The 17,528-nt window shown below is 42.5% G+C and overlaps 2 protein-coding genes across 6 annotated transcripts in view; one reads left to right on the top strand and one right to left on the bottom strand.

Moving 5' to 3' along the window:
- Positions 1 to 5,998, bottom strand: part of LOC144497266 (NADH-cytochrome b5 reductase-like) — a 30,548-nt gene extending 24,550 nt beyond the window's left edge. The window contains exon 1 of one of the 5 annotated variants that reach the window (XM_078218262.1): positions 5,770 to 5,998. In XM_078218262.1, the coding sequence (XP_078074388.1) occupies positions 5,770 to 5,880 (111 nt within the window). In that variant the 5' untranslated portion in view covers positions 5,881 to 5,998. Of the gene's footprint in view, positions 1 to 1,360; positions 1,770 to 4,931 lie in introns of those variants that run through there. The other 4 variants (XM_078218264.1, XM_078218265.1, XM_078218266.1 and 1 more) reach the window with 4 other exon arrangements.
- Positions 5,999 to 6,086: 88 nt separating this feature from the next.
- Positions 6,087 to 17,528, top strand: part of mrpl37 (mitochondrial ribosomal protein L37) — a 30,674-nt gene continuing 19,232 nt past the window's right edge. Inside the window, exon 1 of the mRNA XM_078218260.1 lies at positions 6,087 to 6,539. Within this exon, the coding sequence (XP_078074386.1) occupies positions 6,215 to 6,539 (325 nt within the window). The 5' untranslated portion in view covers positions 6,087 to 6,214. The remainder of the gene's footprint in view (positions 6,540 to 17,528) is intronic.

Below are 17,528 nucleotides of genomic sequence, written 5' to 3'. Positions count from 1 at the left end.
TTGGGGACAGGATAGAAGAAGTGGGAACAGGAAGCGCTAAGAAAGACGGTGACCACCTGTAAGATGGTATTTTAGACGTTAATTGGGTCTTTCGGGAAAGAACACAAGAGAATGAATTCATCACAGAGGCAAGTAGAAGTCCTGGACTTTACTACACTGTTTGATTCCACTGCCAATGATTGTGAAGTCTTTGTGTGCCTTTGAGGAGAACTTTGATTGAAGGTAATAAAAAGGTGAATTTATCTTGTTATTCCATCAACGTGCAATAACAATTGCAAGCAAATGGCAAAAAGCTATCCAGGGAGAACTAGAAGTTTAACTTAAATTGGATCAAACCAATAATTTAAGTTCAGAGGTTATAAATCCATACCAATATAAGCTAGAGCCACATTTCGATCTCATCAACAAGCCATGGAAACACTCAACCTTTCTTTTAGTAACAAAGAGTGGCCTAAACTACACAGCTTCTACAGCTAAACAGCACCTTAGAACAGCTTAAAGGTGAGCATCAAAAGGAACCTGAAAATATTAAAATTAAGCATGAATTGGAGAAGTCTAAAACTTAAAAGGAGTAGCACGGTGGCAAAGTGGTTAGCACTGCTGCCTCACAGTGCCAGGGACCCGAGTTTACATCCAGTTTCGGGTGACTGTCTGTGTGGAGTTTGTATATCCTCCCCGTGTCTGCGTGGGTTTACTCTGAGTGCTCCAGTTTCCTCCCACACTCCAAAGATGCACGGATTAGGTTGATTGGAGATGCTAAATTGCCCCTTAGGCAGGGTAAATAGGTGGGATTACAAGGATAGGACTTGGGTGGGATTGTTGTTAGTGCAGGCGCGTTGGCCCGAATGGCTTCCTTCTGCACTATTCTATAATTTGTGATTCTAAAAGAGAAGGCTGAATTAAAAATCCAGCTATCAGCAGTCACGTAGCACCACCAAGCCACAGAGAGAGATTTACACATTAGAAATGGTGAACTGAAACAAAGTGAACATATTGCAATACAGGTATATAAACTCTGCACCCCATCTAAGAAAGTAGGCACAGCATCAGACAAAACAGTTGCTTTTAGAGCAACTATGTGAAGAAGTATTGACACTCGCTGTCTTTTTTATTACTATTGATACTGTTGTAGTAAATATGCCCGACACTGATGTTAAACCTTTCAAGCAAATCTACAGACCAGAGTACTACTCAAGAGCATCCCATAGATTCTGGTCCTGAAGTTTATTCCATTGTTGATGAAGATGCAATATTACTTTCTGAGCTGACCCCAAGATCTCATTGTCTATGGTGGAGTAGCCGCATGCTGAAGCTAGCGTGGAGATATGTTCTCACTACCAATAGAAAGAGAAATTCCTACCCTGAGTAGTATGGAGGTCCTCCTTTCTCGTCTCCTGCAGTGCCTTCGGGATGTTTTTTGTTCTTCTTTTTGGTCTACTAGAATCATACCTTAGTCGTATATAGAATGCTTCTCTTGCCGTTACAGCAGTGGTGAATGATACGGCCGCAAAGTTTTTCACAGGAGCTGAAAGTGCTTAATTTTGTCAAGTTTCCGCCTCTCCTCTGTGTGAAACGTAGATGATGATGAAAGGGAGAATTTCAGATCGTTGTCTTCCTTTTCAAGTGCTGTGATCAATCTAGTCCTGGAGAGATGGCTCTTGAATCAGATTTTCCTTGATTGGCCTTCGCTACCTTTACATTCAGCTCAATGTAACTGTCGCAGCCAGCAATCATGAGGAGTTACTATCCTACTCCACCAATGTGTTTGCCTTCCAAGGAGACAATAAATTAAAATGTATGTCCTCCAGAAAAGCTGAGAACACCGTTGCAGAAAATGACTTGGTGAGAAAAGGGTGGAAGTAGAAGTTTAATGGAAATTGTAAATAGTACATGAGGTTAACAGTTTGTGGGAAGAGTGAACTTGGGAGGAGATGTAAAGGGTTAATTCTAATACTAGCTATTTTACATGTATCGCATTGATGTCACTCCTGAGTGAAAAAGACTGAGAGTAGCTCCAGCTAGGGCTTACCCTTGTTTAACCTTTGAAAACAGTTAGCATGCAAATAAATAAATGTGCTTTCAACAAAAGACCATTGCGAGATATCTTCTAGAGTAAGAAGCTAACAAATCCAGATATAAGTTTTAAGTTTATTTATTATTGTCACAAGTAGGCTTACATTAACACTGCAATGAGGTTACTGTGAAAATCCCCTAGTTGCCACACTCCAGCACCTATTCGGATACACTGAGGGAAGATTTTTAGCATAGCTAATGCACTTAACCACACATCTTTCAGCCTGTGGGAGGAAACGGGATCATCCGGAGGAAACCCACTCAGACGCGGGGAGAATGTGCAAACTCCGCACTTACAGTGACCCAAGGCAGGAATCGAACCGGGGTCCCTAGTGCTGAGATAGCACTGCTAACCACTGTGCCACCATGCCACTCCGAAAAACCACATTAACAATGTGTTGTTTACAACCAAAGTAAATATTAATTTACATTAATATATTGATAGATTTTACAGCCATTTATTAATACATTTTAGAGTGGCAACATTTTATAACTATGTAAACACAATAAATTGAAATCATAATTGGACAATATTCATCTTAAAGAACAGAACTGCAGTAGAAGTGGTGAGGTGAACTCATTATTATATTCTCACTCAGAGTTCAAGAAATGCAGGACAAATTGACATAATTCTTTTTTAAACCAAACTCAACCACTAACAGACTCATATAACAAATAATTTGTTTTGCACATTTTCCTAATTATTGTACAGGTATTGACGAAACACCAACAGCTGACAGAAATGAAATGCAACCTATCTTATTTATCAAATAATTGTCCTTCCCTGTACTTTTCTAACAAAAATAGGACTGTGTTTCTTCGCTGAACTCCGCTGCTACTTTATCTCAGTATTTCACACCCCAGTAGTGATCTTTCGGTCAGTACAGGCAGTCCCCAACTTTACAATGTTTGAATTATGAGGAATGGCACTTAAAATGGTTATAAATTGACACCCCATTTCGCCTTTATAACATCGCTTTAGACTTTATGATGCCACGCCAGCACGTTCATGTTTGCACATTGACCTTCTGCGCCACCCATCTGTACGAATGGACAGGTCAAACTGTCTTTATTACTTTGGAAACAAGTCTTTTACTCTGTTAAATTTTTTTGGCATAACCACCGCGATTTTAATGCATTTATGCACTTATCTTGTATTTAATATGCGCTCAGACACACAGACGTTTAAGGTTAAACAGGCAACTGACAGTGATGAATGGCTTCATTATATCTCCCACACTAACAGGGGAACTTGTAATAATGCATGCAGGCATCAACTGTCGCCTAAGCAACTTGACAGGGCAAGAGTTGAGAGCATTTAACATCGCCTAGCACCCCGAGTGATTTCTGGCCTTGGTTCAGGAACCAATCCTCCCCCATTTATAACATTGTTCCTATAGGAAAATCGGTCCTGACTAATGCGGTTTTGACTACAATGTGGTCTTCAGGGACCAATTGCGTCGTAAATCCGAGGACTGCCTGAGATTGGATCTATTTCATAAATTCAAAGCAGGTTGGCATTGGAATAATATCATATAGAACCAATCAGCATAGCAACTATTTAATAAATTCAGCAACTTGTATTTCTTGTAATAAAATATCTCAAGGTGCTTCACAGTGGTTACTGAGCCACATAAGCAGATATTAAGGCAAATTACTAAAACCTTGGTTGAAGAAGCAGGTTTTAAGGAGCATCTGAAAAGATGAAAGTGAGGTAAAGAGGTGGAGAGGTTTTAGGAGGGGATTCCAGAGCTTTGGTCCCAGGTAGCTGAAGGCATGGCAACCAGTGGTGTAGCAATTAAAATTGGAGATGCTCAAGAGGTCAGAATTAGAGGAGCACAGATATCTTGGAGGGTTGTGGGGCTGGAGGAGATTACAAAGGTGGGGAAGTTATGGAGGGATTTGAAAACAAGGATGCACATTTTTAAATTAAGTCATTGCTTATCCAGGAGCCAATGTAAGTCAGTGATCACAGAGGTGATGGCTCAACAGGACTTGGTGCAGCATCAAGTTTACTGATGTGCTTTATGAGTCTGAGAGCTGGTCCCTAAATAAGATTGCTGAAAAGAGGGTTAAAGCGATTGAATTATAGCTCTGGCAAAGGGTTCTTAGAATCAGTTGGACAGAGCAAAAAAGCAATGAATTATTCTGCAGGAAAATTGGAGTTCTAGCATATCTTAAGCTTTTTGCTGAAGTGAAGGAGAAATTGAAAGAGCACAACTTCAGGGAAAAGGCAGGGTGAGAGTCTAATGTTGGTGACAATAGAAGATGGGACATTAGGAAAGGACAGGCCAAGTCCGAGGAGTGGATGGGTAGACCACATCAAAAACTGGAGGAGGTAAAAATGACAGCAGCACATAGAATTGCAGTGAACAGAGAGAGATACCTACAGCCCCTCCTAGGTTGTGGCTGGAGAATATGGGAGGCTGGTCAGAAGTGCCTTAGAATTGTCAAGTTTGGAGGGAGTAAAGACATGGATGAATGTTTCAACAGCAGATGAACTGAGGGAGGGGTGTAGCCAGACTATGTTACTGTGGCAAAGTAGATGGTCTTAGTGATGCTGTGGATGTGTTCATCTCAGGGTCAAATATAACATCAAGGTTTCAGATAGTTTAGTTTAGCCCCAGTCAGTGGCCAGATAAAGGGATGCAGTCAGTGGCTCGGATCAATCAGACAGCAATCTGCATATTAATGTTACTATGGCTTCCTGTCAATAAATTAGCTGATCCATAACTAACTTTCAAATGCAAATCTATTGGCATGAAGCTTATGTTCATTCTGGACAGGTCCCAGTATTTTAATTGGTCACAGACAGCTACTTAATGATTTCAAAATGTTGCCACTAGTCGGGATCTTACCTCTGAGTTACAAGGTTTCAAGTTCAAGACGCACTTCAGTACTTATATGTATAATGTCGACTGACACTGGGTCAGTAATGATTAATGCAGGTGCAGTATTTCAGATGAGATATTAAAAACTAGCAAGGGCAGTGTAATGGTCACCGTGCTGAACTAAACCAGAAGAACTGTGTTCAAATCCCACAATGAGAATTTGAATTCAGTATTTTAAAATGTGGAAATAAAAAGCTGGTATAAGATAAAGTCGTCATAGTCCCAGATGGCCATAGGCTGATGATTTAACCTGAGGTTTTCCATACCTCAGGTGAGGGACAAGGTTGAGAAAGCTGGTATTGGTTTATTAATTTAAGGAAGAAAATCTGAGGATCCTACTTTTTTGTGACTTCAGCTTCAAACTATTGTGGTCGACTCTTGACTGTCCTCTGAAGTGGTCTAGCAAGCCACTCAGTTGTACCCAAACTACTGCAAAGAACAGCAGTGGTTCAAGAAGATCCACCAAGAGCATCTAGAGGTGGGCAATAAATGCTAGCCTTGTCAGCACCCCAACCATGAAAACAAAATAGGCGATGTCTGTTCCAGTCGACCTAAAACATGTCACGTTATTCAAGGAAGGGCAAAACTTCTGATAACCTGCTCAACATTTATCCTTATCCCTGTTGGTGGGATCTTGCTGTTTGCAAACTAACAACTGTGTTGGCCTACAAAACAAGTGACCTCTCTTCAAAAGTAGTTCGTTGGCTGTGGTGTATTTGGGGATGCCTTGATCATTAATCTGTGAGATGTTGGACAATTACTCAATTACTCCCGATGAAAATTACAAAACAAAACTAAACCTCACAGGACTGACGCTGGTGTTCCAATGCCTGATAATGACATAAAACCTAAAAAAAAGAAATCGTGTTTCAAAGTAAGAGAGGTGCTCACGAACAGTTCTTATCTGGGACGGCATTTGGAGTCGCACAGCCCATGGTGACAACCTTATTCCAGGCTGGAGAGACACTGTCAGGACCAGGGACACTCTCTCCTTCCACTAACAGAACAAGTGGCACCTTTGACTCCGCCCATTCGATTGGCGCTCCGCTCATTGGTTCAATATGACCTCACCCTCTATCTGAATGGTCACTTCTAATGTCAATCAAAGTATGCAAAACAATTGAGGTCAAGGTTCATCACCCGCCATGCCTTTCGAAGCCTGGTTGCCCCAGTAACGCGGCCGGGCCTAGTTTTTCTCCTGACGCCTCGGGTTAAGCGCCGGGCCTTGTTTTTAAAAGAAATTTCCCGCGATGTGGAGCCGGGGTGTGCGTGTCCGGGCGCTAACTTTAGTCCCTGCGTTGTCAGGCTGCCGTCTCCTCCATGTCACTGGCGGGCTGTCCGCCCAGGCCCAGCGGCCGCAGAAGAAGTCGCAGCGGATGGAAATCCCGGGCCTGGAGCCCATCACGTACTGGGACAGGATGCACTACGTGCCGGGCTTGGCCGATCCCGAGTGCCCGGTGTGGGACAGAGGTTGGGAAGATCCTTTCCACCGCCGGGGGCCCAAGTATGAGGAAATGCCGCTGTACAAGGAGAAGCCATGCTACACCTTCCACCATAGAACCAAGGTGTTGGAGGGTAAGGCTTGGGCTGTTCGAGTACTAAACCACTCTAAACCGTTCATCAATGGGACAGCTTCCGTTGCTCTGATTAGTTGGCATTTCAGTGACCATTAAGTACCGTCCGGTCCCTGAGGTGCAGAGGGCCGCTAGTCAGGAGGCCAGCTTTGCGGTACAATCCATCAATGATGAAGAGGAAGGAGAGCAAAAAAAAATGAATGTGTTGGACTTGCACTGTTGATCTGCAACTGTGCAAAACATTGAAAACAATGAATTGGAATTAGAGGCACCAAATAGAATTTAGGGGGCGGCACGGTGGCACAGTAGTTAGCACTGCTGCTTCACAACGCCAGGGACCTGGGTTCGATGCCCAGCTTGGGTCCCTGACTGTGGAGTTTGCATGTTCTCCCCGTGTCTGCGTGGGTTTTCTCCGGGTGCTGCGGTTTCCTCCCACATTCTGAAAGATGTGCTGGTTAGGTGCATTGACCCGAACGGGTGCCGGAGTGTGGCGACTAGGGGAATTTCACAGTAATTTCATTGCAGTGTCAATGTAAGCCTTACTTGTGATTAATAAATAAACTTTACTTTAACATAAGAAAGACTGATGACATCCTTTTCAGCCCCCATATCGCCTGGTCTAAAGGTTGTCGTGGGTGACAGTCTCTCTCTCTGGACATCTACTTAGGCTGAACCAGACAGTGCAAATTCGTGGTGGCCAGTCCACTGAAACGGTTTGCTTTTATGACACTGCCAGCACATTAAATATTAACCCCACCTTTATACAAATGATGACACAAACTCTCAAGATAAAAAGGTTTTGTATAAAATCATAAGTTGCTACTTTTCAAGCATCGACTGTCAATCTATATTGAATTATTTAATCTGGAACAGATCACAGTTTTTTAATTTAAAAAATGTATTTTCACATTGTTTTATAAAACTTTCCTGTTATTTGGGTATCATTATGGCTACTCCTGAGGGAAGGTGTCAAATGCCACATTATTTTCTCAGAAGCCTGCAGTAAAAAGCATTGGATGTAGAACTCAGGACTCTCAGCTGTTGGACTCCAGGCAGGGAGTGAACAGGGTTCCCTATCACGTTAATGCATTTGTATGCATCAGTTTTAGTTAGATCAATGTATCTCTTAAATGAATATAAATTTTAATGTCTTTGATAGCAAGCATATAAGTGTACATGTACCTGTTATATATAAATGGATTTGTGTATATATCTGTTGTTATAATTCAGGTCAGAAACTCCAAAGTGTTTCATGAAGTCCGCCTGAATCATACATTTTGCAATTTGAATTTGGCTAAAGTAAGCATGAGATGTTTCACTTCAGGTATGATTCAAATGACCCACTAGGGAGCTTTTATCAAACAAAGTTTATTTAAGAAAACAGTTAACATATAGCAATAGCTTTTACCAATTACAAATTAAGAAAAAAAATACAACCATGATATTGTATAAACCTTAACAACTATATGAAATGTTCCAACCAAACAAACTTCCTTAAACCATACACTTGCCACAAGTTTAGCACAGAAAATACGAATGCTCATGTGATGCTGCAACTTAGTTCTTTGGTTGGAGAATTAAAACTCTGACTTCCCAGCCTTGTAACTTCCAACAGACCTTGAGGTAGAGATAATGCCACTTCTGGCCTCTAGTTTTTTCAGTAAGAAGTCTCACAACACCAGGTTAAAGTCCAACAGTTTTATTTGGTAGCAAAAGCCACTAGCTTTCGGAGCGCTGGTCCTTTGTCAGGTAAGTGGGAGTTCTGTTCACAAATAGGGCATATAAAAACACAAACTCAATTTACGAAATAATGGTTGGAATGCGAGTCTTTACAGGTAATCAAGTCTTAAAGGTACAGACAATGTGAGTGGAGAGAGGGTTAAGCACAGGTTAAAGAGATGTGTATTGATAATGGTTGGTGATATTGACAATACACATCTCTTTAACCTGTGCTTAACCCTCTCTCCATTCACATTGTCTGTACCTTTAAGAGAACATGATTTTTAAAAAAAATTCTTAAAGGCACACTGGCATCACTGTTAATTTGAACATTTAATTGTAAGTGTAGTGCTTGTAAGTGTATGTGTGTTACTGATCAGTATGTTTATGCATCTCTACCCCTCATAAATGTAAGTGTATGAAATTTAATTCTATAACCACCTCCACTATATACACTGTTCTATTTCCCATCTTTTCTTTCCAATATATTTGGGCTGTTCCCTTGTTGAAATTAGCTCGAGTAAAGTATATTTATCATTAACTATTACCCCTTCTTTTCAGTTTTAATATCAAACCTAGTTATATTCTGATCATTGTGTCCCCAGGTGTATCCCTAGAAAAAGCTGTGAATTCGGAATCCTATTGGAGCTTGAATGTGAATGCAGCAGTTTTTGAATATTGAGGGCCCAGTAAATGGATTCAGTCTCACCCAAATCCTAAATTCGGACCTTTCCAGCTAACTGTGTCATTCTCAGAGTGAATCTCAGTCCATCAGCCGCTATCTTTACCCTAGCTGTGGTGATCCTGATTCTGTGGTCCATTCCCCCTTCTGTCTTGTGGAGGCTTCTCTTCCATACCAAAGGGGAACACTTGTGGTTGTGTGATCTACTAGGACAAAGCAGGACCTGTTTGTTCCTGTCAAAAATATCCTTGCTTTTGTCACCACTAGGTTCATACTGTACCATTTTCTTATTGCTGTGTTCTTGGACCTACCTTGACTCCGAGCTACACAACAATTGTGTTTGAAAATTCCCACCATTATTTTCAAATCTTCCCAGGCTTCACCCTCCCCTTATCTCTGTAAACTTCTTCAGCCCTTCAACATATCAGTGCTGCTCCTCTTTTTATTCATTTGTGGGACTTGGGTGTCACTGGTTGGCCAGCATTTATTGCCCATCCCTAGTTGCCCTTGTTCAGAGGACAGTTGAGAGTCAACCACATTGCTGGGGCTCTGGATTCACACGTAGGCCAGACCAGGTAAGGATGGCAGATTTCCTTCCCTGAAGAACATTAGTGAACCAGATGAGTTTTTCCAACAATCGACAATGGTTTCATGGTCATCGGTAGATTCTTAATTCCACATTCACAGTTTTAATCGCTCCACCATTGGTGGCCATGACTTCAGCTGCCAAAGCCATAAGCTGTGGACTTCCCTCCCTAAGACCACTCTGTCTCTTTCTTTCCTCCATAAAACCTGTCTATTTGATCACGCTTTTGGCCATCAACCCTGATATTCCTTGATGTAGCTTGATGCCAAATTCTGTTTTAATGCTTTTGTGCAGTGCCTTGGGATGTTTTAGTATTAAAGCGCTGTATAACTGTAAAGTGTTGTTGTTGGCTACCCATCTCCATTCTCCATAACTGACAATGTGAGCACAGGGGTTAAAGAAGAATGGGAATGAAGACATGAACTGTAGAATTTTCAATGACCTCAAGTTTGTGAAAAAAAGAATGCGGGAGACATTGGAATAGTTGAATCCCGAGCTAATGCAGGCATGGGTGAAGGTTTCAGCAGCAGCTGAGCTAAGCCAGAGGTGAAGTCAAGTGATGTTATAGAGGTAGAATTAGGCAGACTTAGAGATGGCATGAATGTGAAGTCAGAAGTTAGTCTCAGGATCAAATGTGACGCTAAAGTTATGAACAGACAAGCTTAATCTCAGACTGTTGCCAGACAGATGGAGAGATGGAGTTGACAGTTGGGGAATGGAGTTTAAGGCAGGGACCAAAAGCAATGGCTCAGTCTTCCCAACATTTAGTTGGAGGAAGTTTCCACTCATCCACTACTGGATGTCGGATATGCAGTTTGATAATTTGGTAATCATGGGTGTGGGAGTGAGGTCGAGCTGGGTGACATTGGTGTACATGGGGGGCACCAGATGAAACAGTGTGGGAACAGGCAGAGAAGCTAATGCAAGTGATTTTTTAATGGAACCATGTGAGAGCTGTCGCACCCAATTGGGCAACAATGGAGGGGGATGGTGTGATCAACAGTCAAAGGCTGCAGACAGGTTGAGAAGGACAAGGAGGGAAAGTTTATCTTTGTCACAGTCACATATGATGTAATTTGTGACTTTGGTAAGTGTTGTTCTGTTGTTGTGTTGTTGTAGTAGAAGTAGAAACCTAATTGGAGGGATTCAAACATGGAGTTCCGGAAAAGATGGGAATGAATTTGGGAGACGAAAGCACATTCAAGAAAATTGAAAGGAAAGGGAGATCAGAGATGGGACAGTAATTTGCAAAGATAGAAGCATCAGGGATTGGTATATTGAGTAGACGGGTGTTGACAGCAAATTTAGAGAGAGAAGGACAACACCAGAAGAAAGAGATTGTTTACAATGGGGGCCAGGAGGGGAAGTTGCGTGATCAGTTTAGTGCGTATATGATTGAGGAAACCAGAGGTGGGTCTCCTGGGCCAAGTGAGCTCAGAGAGGGCATGAGAAAGATGGAAAAGCATAAAGTTTGAAGCTCATTATGAAGTTCAGAAGAATGGTAGATGGCAAGATATGCTGAAATATGGAAACGGTGACAGTAATTTGCTGCTGGCTTGTGAATAAGAATCAAGCTCAGACTTTTTTAAGGTATTTGATAAGTTACACACTGTAACTAATTTGTAAAACCACATTTGCTGCATCTTAGGCTATCTAAAGATGCACTTCTGCAAAAGTACATGGCTACTTTGAAGGGTCTTCTAAAAAGGACAACAAGGATGATCTTAAGACTTGAGGTTTCAAGTTTATAGAAAGAGACAGGGTTAAACTTGTTTAATAAAAAGGAAAGAGGGAATCTGATCCTACAATATAAAATGTTTACATGTATTGTAATATACGGGAGTCATTTAAGTTCTGCTGTGATTTGTGGAATTAGACGGTACATGTGCAAAATTAGTAAGCTTAAGTGTAACTGGAGATTAGAAGCATATTTCAAGTTTGGACTGACTGCGGGCTGTAAATTTCATTCATGTGTAAAGCTTTATTGAAATTCTAGAGACAACACCTAAGTAGTTATTGACACAGTAATGCTTGTCAGTCATCCCAGTTACCTAAGCTGCATCCAAATGATACCAGGAAATAACATTCACCATAGTACTGTCACATACTAATATACATGTCAAAGCATTTTACAAAAAGTAGGAAAAATGACATGCAAAGCTGGAGAGAAAATGAAATATTTAAGCGTAAGCAATAGTGTGTTTAAAGAGAGAGATTTTAAAATGAGGTTTAGAAGTAGAGAGTTTCAGAGAATAGAGATAGAGTAGCTGAATGAATGGTACCCACTGGCGTGAAAGAAGGAAGGAACAAAGAGTGAATGAGAGGGTGGGTCTGGAGAAGTATGAGTGGAAGGGATGGCAAATGGAAAGAGAATTTAATCTTATAAAGGGCTAGAGGTGTAAATGCAATAGACTGTCAAGGATCAGATAAAGCATGAATCTGGAGAAAGATGAATGGACTTGCGAACTATCCCTAGAAGAATTTGTTTTTAGATCTAAGCATATTCTGTGCTCAAGGGGCACTCACTTGTGCACCATGCTCAGAAAACAATTCATATGCAAGCATGCACTTAACTGCAAATATATGTAGACCATGGATGTCCAGTGAGAATCTCTCAATTCTCTCAGCTCTTGAAAGTATTGTAACCCACTCTCCAGATTCCCAATGTCTCAAGGCAGCTTGCTCCCTGATGTCTCTCTGTAACCTGTTTCCATCATAAGGCCAAAAGCACCATTTGTGACTCCTCAGATACTGAAGCAATCCATGTCCAAATGTAGCAAGACCTGGACAATATCCAGGCTTGGGCTGACGAGTAACATTCACACCACACAAGTGTCAGACAATGACCATCTCCAACAAGAGACAATAACAATCACCCCATGACTTTCAATGGCCAAATCCCCCATTATCAACATCCTGGAGGTTATAATTGACCAGAAATTTGAACAGGGCTAGCTATATGAATACAAGAGACAGGATTTACTCCCACCTGGAAATAAGTGGATGTATTAGCGAGAGGCAACATGGTTTTGTGAAGGGGAGGTCATATCTCACTAACTTGATTGAGTTTTTTGAGAAAACGATGAAGATGATTGATGAGGGTAGGGCAGTGGATGGTGTCTACATGGACTTCAGTAAGGTCTTTGACAAGGTCCCTCATGGCAGAAAGTGAAGTTGCATGGGATCAGAGGTGAGCTGGCAAGGTGGATACAGAACTGGCTTGGTCATAGAAGTGATGTGGAGATGCCGGCGTTGGACTGGGGTAAGACTCATCGATCAACAGTTCCGACGCGCCACAGCGAAAAACCGCACCGACCTCCTCAGAAGACAAACACGGGACACGGTGGACAGAGTACCCTTCGTCGTCCAGTACTTCCCCGGAGCGGAGAAGCTACAGCATCTCCTCCGGAGCCTTCAACATGTCATTGATGAAGACGAACATCTCGCCAAGGCCATCCCCACACCCCCACTTCTTGCCTTCAAACAACCACGCAACCTCAAACAGACCATTGTCTGCAGCAAACTACCCAGCCTTCAGGAGAACAGTGACCAAGATACCACACAACCCTGCCACAGCAACCTCTGCAAGACGTGCCGGATCATCAACACGGATGCCATCATCTCACGTGAGAACACCATCTACCAGGTACACGGTACCTACTCTTGCAACTCGGCCAACGTTGTCTACCTGATACGCTGCAAGAAAGGATGTCCCGAGGCATGGTACATTGGGGAAACCATGCAGACACTACGACAACGGATGAATGAACACCGCTTGACAATCACCAGGCAAGACTGTTCTCTTCCTGTGGGGGAGCACTTCAGCAGTCACGGGCATTCAGCCTTGGATCTTCAGGTAAGCGTTCTCCAAGGCGGCCTTCACGACACACGACAGCGCAGAGTCACTGAGCAGAAACTGATAGCCAAGTTCCGCACACATGAGGACGGTCTAAACCGGGATGTTGGATTTATGTCACATTATCAGTAACCCCCACAGCTTGCCTCCTGGACTTGCACAATTTCACAAGCTGTACTGTCTGGAGACAATACACATCTCTTTAACCTGTGTTGAATGCTCCCTCCACCCACATTGTCTGTACATTTAAGACCTGGCTGGCTGTAGAGATTTGCATTCTAATCAGTATTCTGTAACTTGATGTTGTGTCTCGGTGCCCTGTTTGAGAACAGAGACCACTCCATCTGACGAAGGAGCAGTGCTCCGAAAGCTTATGGTATTTGCTACCAAATAAACCTGTTGGACTTTAACCTGGTGTTGTGAGACTTCTTACTGTGCTTGGTCATAGAAGACAGAGGGTAGCAGTGGAAGGGTGCATTTCTGAATGGAAGGCTGTGACAAGTGGCATTCCTCAGGGATCAGTGCTGGGACCTTTGCTGTTTGTAATATATATAAAGGATTTGGAGGAAAATGTAACTGGTTTGATTAGTTTGCGGATGACACAAAGGTTGGTGGATTTGCGGATAGCGATGAGGACCATCAGAGGATACAGCAGGATATAGATCAGTTGGAGACTTGGGTGGAGAGATGGCAAATGGAGTTTAATCCAGACAAATGTGAGGTAATGCATTTTGGAAGGTCTAATACAGATAGGAAATATACAGTAAATGGCAGAACCCTTAAGAGTATTGATAGGCAGAGGGATCTGGGTGTACAGGTACACAGATCACTGAAAGTGGGAACGCAGGTGGAGAAGGTAGTCAAGAAGGCATACGGCATGCTTGCCTTCATCGGCCGGGGCATTGAGTTTTAAAATTGGCAAGTCATGCTGCAGCTTTATAGAACTTTCGTTAGACCGCACTTGGAATATAGCATTCAATTCTGGCCGCCACACTACCAGAAGGATGTGGAGACTCTGGTGAGGGTACAGAAAAGATTTACCAGGGTGTTGTCTGGTACGGAGGGCATTAGCTATGAGGAGAGGTTGGAGAAACTTAGTTTGTTCTCACTGGAATGACAGAGGTTGAGGGGCGACCTGATAGAAGTCCACAAGATTATGAGGGACATGGACGAAGTGGATAGTCAGAAGCTTTTTCCCAGGATGGAAGAGTCAATTACCAGGGGGCATAGGTTTAAGATGCGAGGTGCAAGTTTAAAAAGGAGATGTACGAGGCAAGTTGTTTTTACACAGAGAGTGGTAGGTGCCTGGAACTCGCTGTTGGGGGAGGTAGTGGAAGCAGATATGATAGTGACTTTTAAGGGGCGTCTTGACCAATACATGAATAGGATGGGAATGGAGGGATATGGTCCCTGGAAGGGTAGGGGGTTTTAGTTCAGTCGGGCAGCATGGTCAGTGCAGGTTTGGAGGGCCGAAGGGCCTGTTCCTGTGCTATAATTTTCTTTTTATTTGTCTAAGAGCAGGTCAGAGACGAGGAATCCTGTGACGAGTAACTCACCCCCTGACTCCCCAAAGCCTGTCCACTATCTACAAGGCACAAGTCAGGAATGTCAAGGAATACTCCAATTGCCTGGATGAGTGCAGCTCCAACAACATTCAAGATCCTTGATACCATCTGGACAAAACAGCCCGCTTTATTTACTCCCATCCACAAACATTCGCTCCCTCCATCACCAACACACAGTAGCAGGAGTCTGTAACACCTACAAGATGCACTGCAAGAATTCACCAAGGCTCCTTAGATGGCACCTTCCAAACCCACTACCATCTAGAAGGACAGCAGACACATGGGAACAGCACCACCTTCCCCTTCAAGCCACTTTTCACCCTGACTTGGAAATATATCTCCGTTCCTTCACTAGCACTGAATCAAAATCCTGACGCTCCCTCCCTGAAAGTACTGTGTGTACCTGCACTACATGGTCTGCAGCAGTTCAAAAAGGCAGTTCACCAACACCTTTTGAGGGCAGATAGGGATGGGCAATAAATGCTGGCCAGCCAGTGATGCCCACACCCCACAAATAAATTAGAAAATTGCTTATTTTCTCTTCTGAATTGACTGATCTTTCTATTTGGAGAAATGAAAAATACAATGAATCGAATGAATAGCTGTCATGGTATTAGTTTTAGGAGGGGAGGTGATGACCTAGTGGTATTATCACTAGATTATTAATCCAGTAACCCAGCTAACGTTCTGAGGACCCAGGTTCGAATCCTGCCATGGCAGATGGTGGAATTTGAATTCAATAAAAAATATCTGGAATTAAGAATCTCCTGATGACCATGAAACCATTGTCGATTGTCAGAAAAACCCATCTCGTTCACTAATGTCCTTTAGGGAAGGAAATCTGCCATTTGTACCTGGTCTGGCCTACATGTGACTCCAGAGCCACAGCAACATGGTTGACTCTCAACTGCCCTCCAAGGGCAACTAGGGATGGGCAATAAATGCTGGCCAGCCAGTGACGCCCCCATGTTTTATGAATGAATAAAAAAGAGTTCATATAAGGCACAATTTTTTTCTTGTTCCTTTCATACTTAATTGGAATAAAACTTTTGTAAAATGGGAAAAATTCTGATCTCAAATTTTACAATTTGTTTCAAATTTTGCCATGATTTAAATTCCCCACTTTCTCTCATTTCAATTTAGTGTTTCTATCGTATTTAGCAGAATGTTTGTTTGTTTCTGAAGATGTCAGTTGGACAAACAATCAATTTCTTGGAAGCTTCCCTTGCTTCTTCTGAATACCACAGGAACAATGTAGAGTATACTGCCACGGTATAAAGTATAATGGTTTCTTCTTTGTTTTACTCTGCATAATAATTTCTAACTTAGCTGATCAATGAGTTGTAATCTCAATTTAATAACTGCTATGATGTGTAGGTTGATAGAGGATCAAACCTGCATGAGGTGGAAAATGCCATACGGAGGTAATTGTTTTTGCCACTGCCACCTACATTTTTATAGATGAATAAAAAGCAAGTGAAATATATTTGTGCTTTGCAGCAATATTTTCTGATTTACAGTTATTAGAGGGTTGCTGAATTAAGTGATATTCATGGAGTACTTCATAGGGTCATAGAATCTACAGTACGGAGACCCTTTGGCCCAAACTGGTCCATGACAATCAAAATGCCCATCTAAGCTAACCCCATTTGCCTGCATTTGGCCAATATCCCTGTAAACCTTTCCTATCCATGTATCTGTCCAACTGTCTTTTAAGTGCTGTCAGGGTCTCTGCCTCAACCACTTCCTCCGGCAGCTCGTTCCACATACATACCACTCTCTGTGTAAAAAAAAAGTTGCTCCTCAGGTTCCCATTAATTACTTTCCCTCTTAACTTAAAACCTATGCTCTCTCATTCTCGATTCCCGAACCCTGGGGATCTTATACACCTCTATAAGATGACCCCTCCTATGCTCCAAAGAAAAAAGTCCTAGCCCGTCCAATCTCTCCCTATAACTCAGTCCCTTAACTCCTGGCAACATCCTTGGAAATCTCTTTTGCACTCTCTCCAGTTTAATAACATCTTTCCTATAGCAAGGTGACCAAAACTGAACACAATATTCCAGGTGTGGCCTCACCAACATCCTGTACAACTGCATAATAACTTCCCAACTTCTATACTCAATGTCCTGACTGATGAAGACCAGCATGTCAAAAGCCTTCTTCAATGCCCTATCTACCTGTGACTCCGCCGTTAGAGAACTGTGCACCTGAACTCCAAGGTCCCTCTGTTCCCCAATACTTCCTAAGATCCTACCATTCACTGTGAAAGTCCTACCTTGATTTGACTTTCCAAATTGCAACACCTCGCGCTTATCTACATTGGATTCCATTTGCCATTTCTCGGCCCATTTCCCCAGCTGATCCAGATCTGCTGCAATTTTTGATAACCTTCCTCACTGTCTATAATACCACCTATTTTAGTGTCATCTGCAAACTTACTGATCATGCCTTGTACATTCTCATCCAAATCGTTGATGTAGATAAGAAACAGCAGTGGGCCCAGCACTGACCCCTGAGGCACACCACTAGTCACAGACCTCCAGTCAGACAAGCATCCTTCCACCATTACCTTCTGCTTC

The sequence above is a fragment of the Mustelus asterias genome, chromosome 8, assembly GCF_964213995.1.
Source record: "Mustelus asterias chromosome 8, sMusAst1.hap1.1, whole genome shotgun sequence".
In the NCBI taxonomy this organism is placed as follows: Eukaryota; Metazoa; Chordata; class Chondrichthyes; order Carcharhiniformes; family Triakidae; genus Mustelus; species Mustelus asterias.
This window is presented reverse-complemented; position numbering and strand designations above follow the sequence as displayed.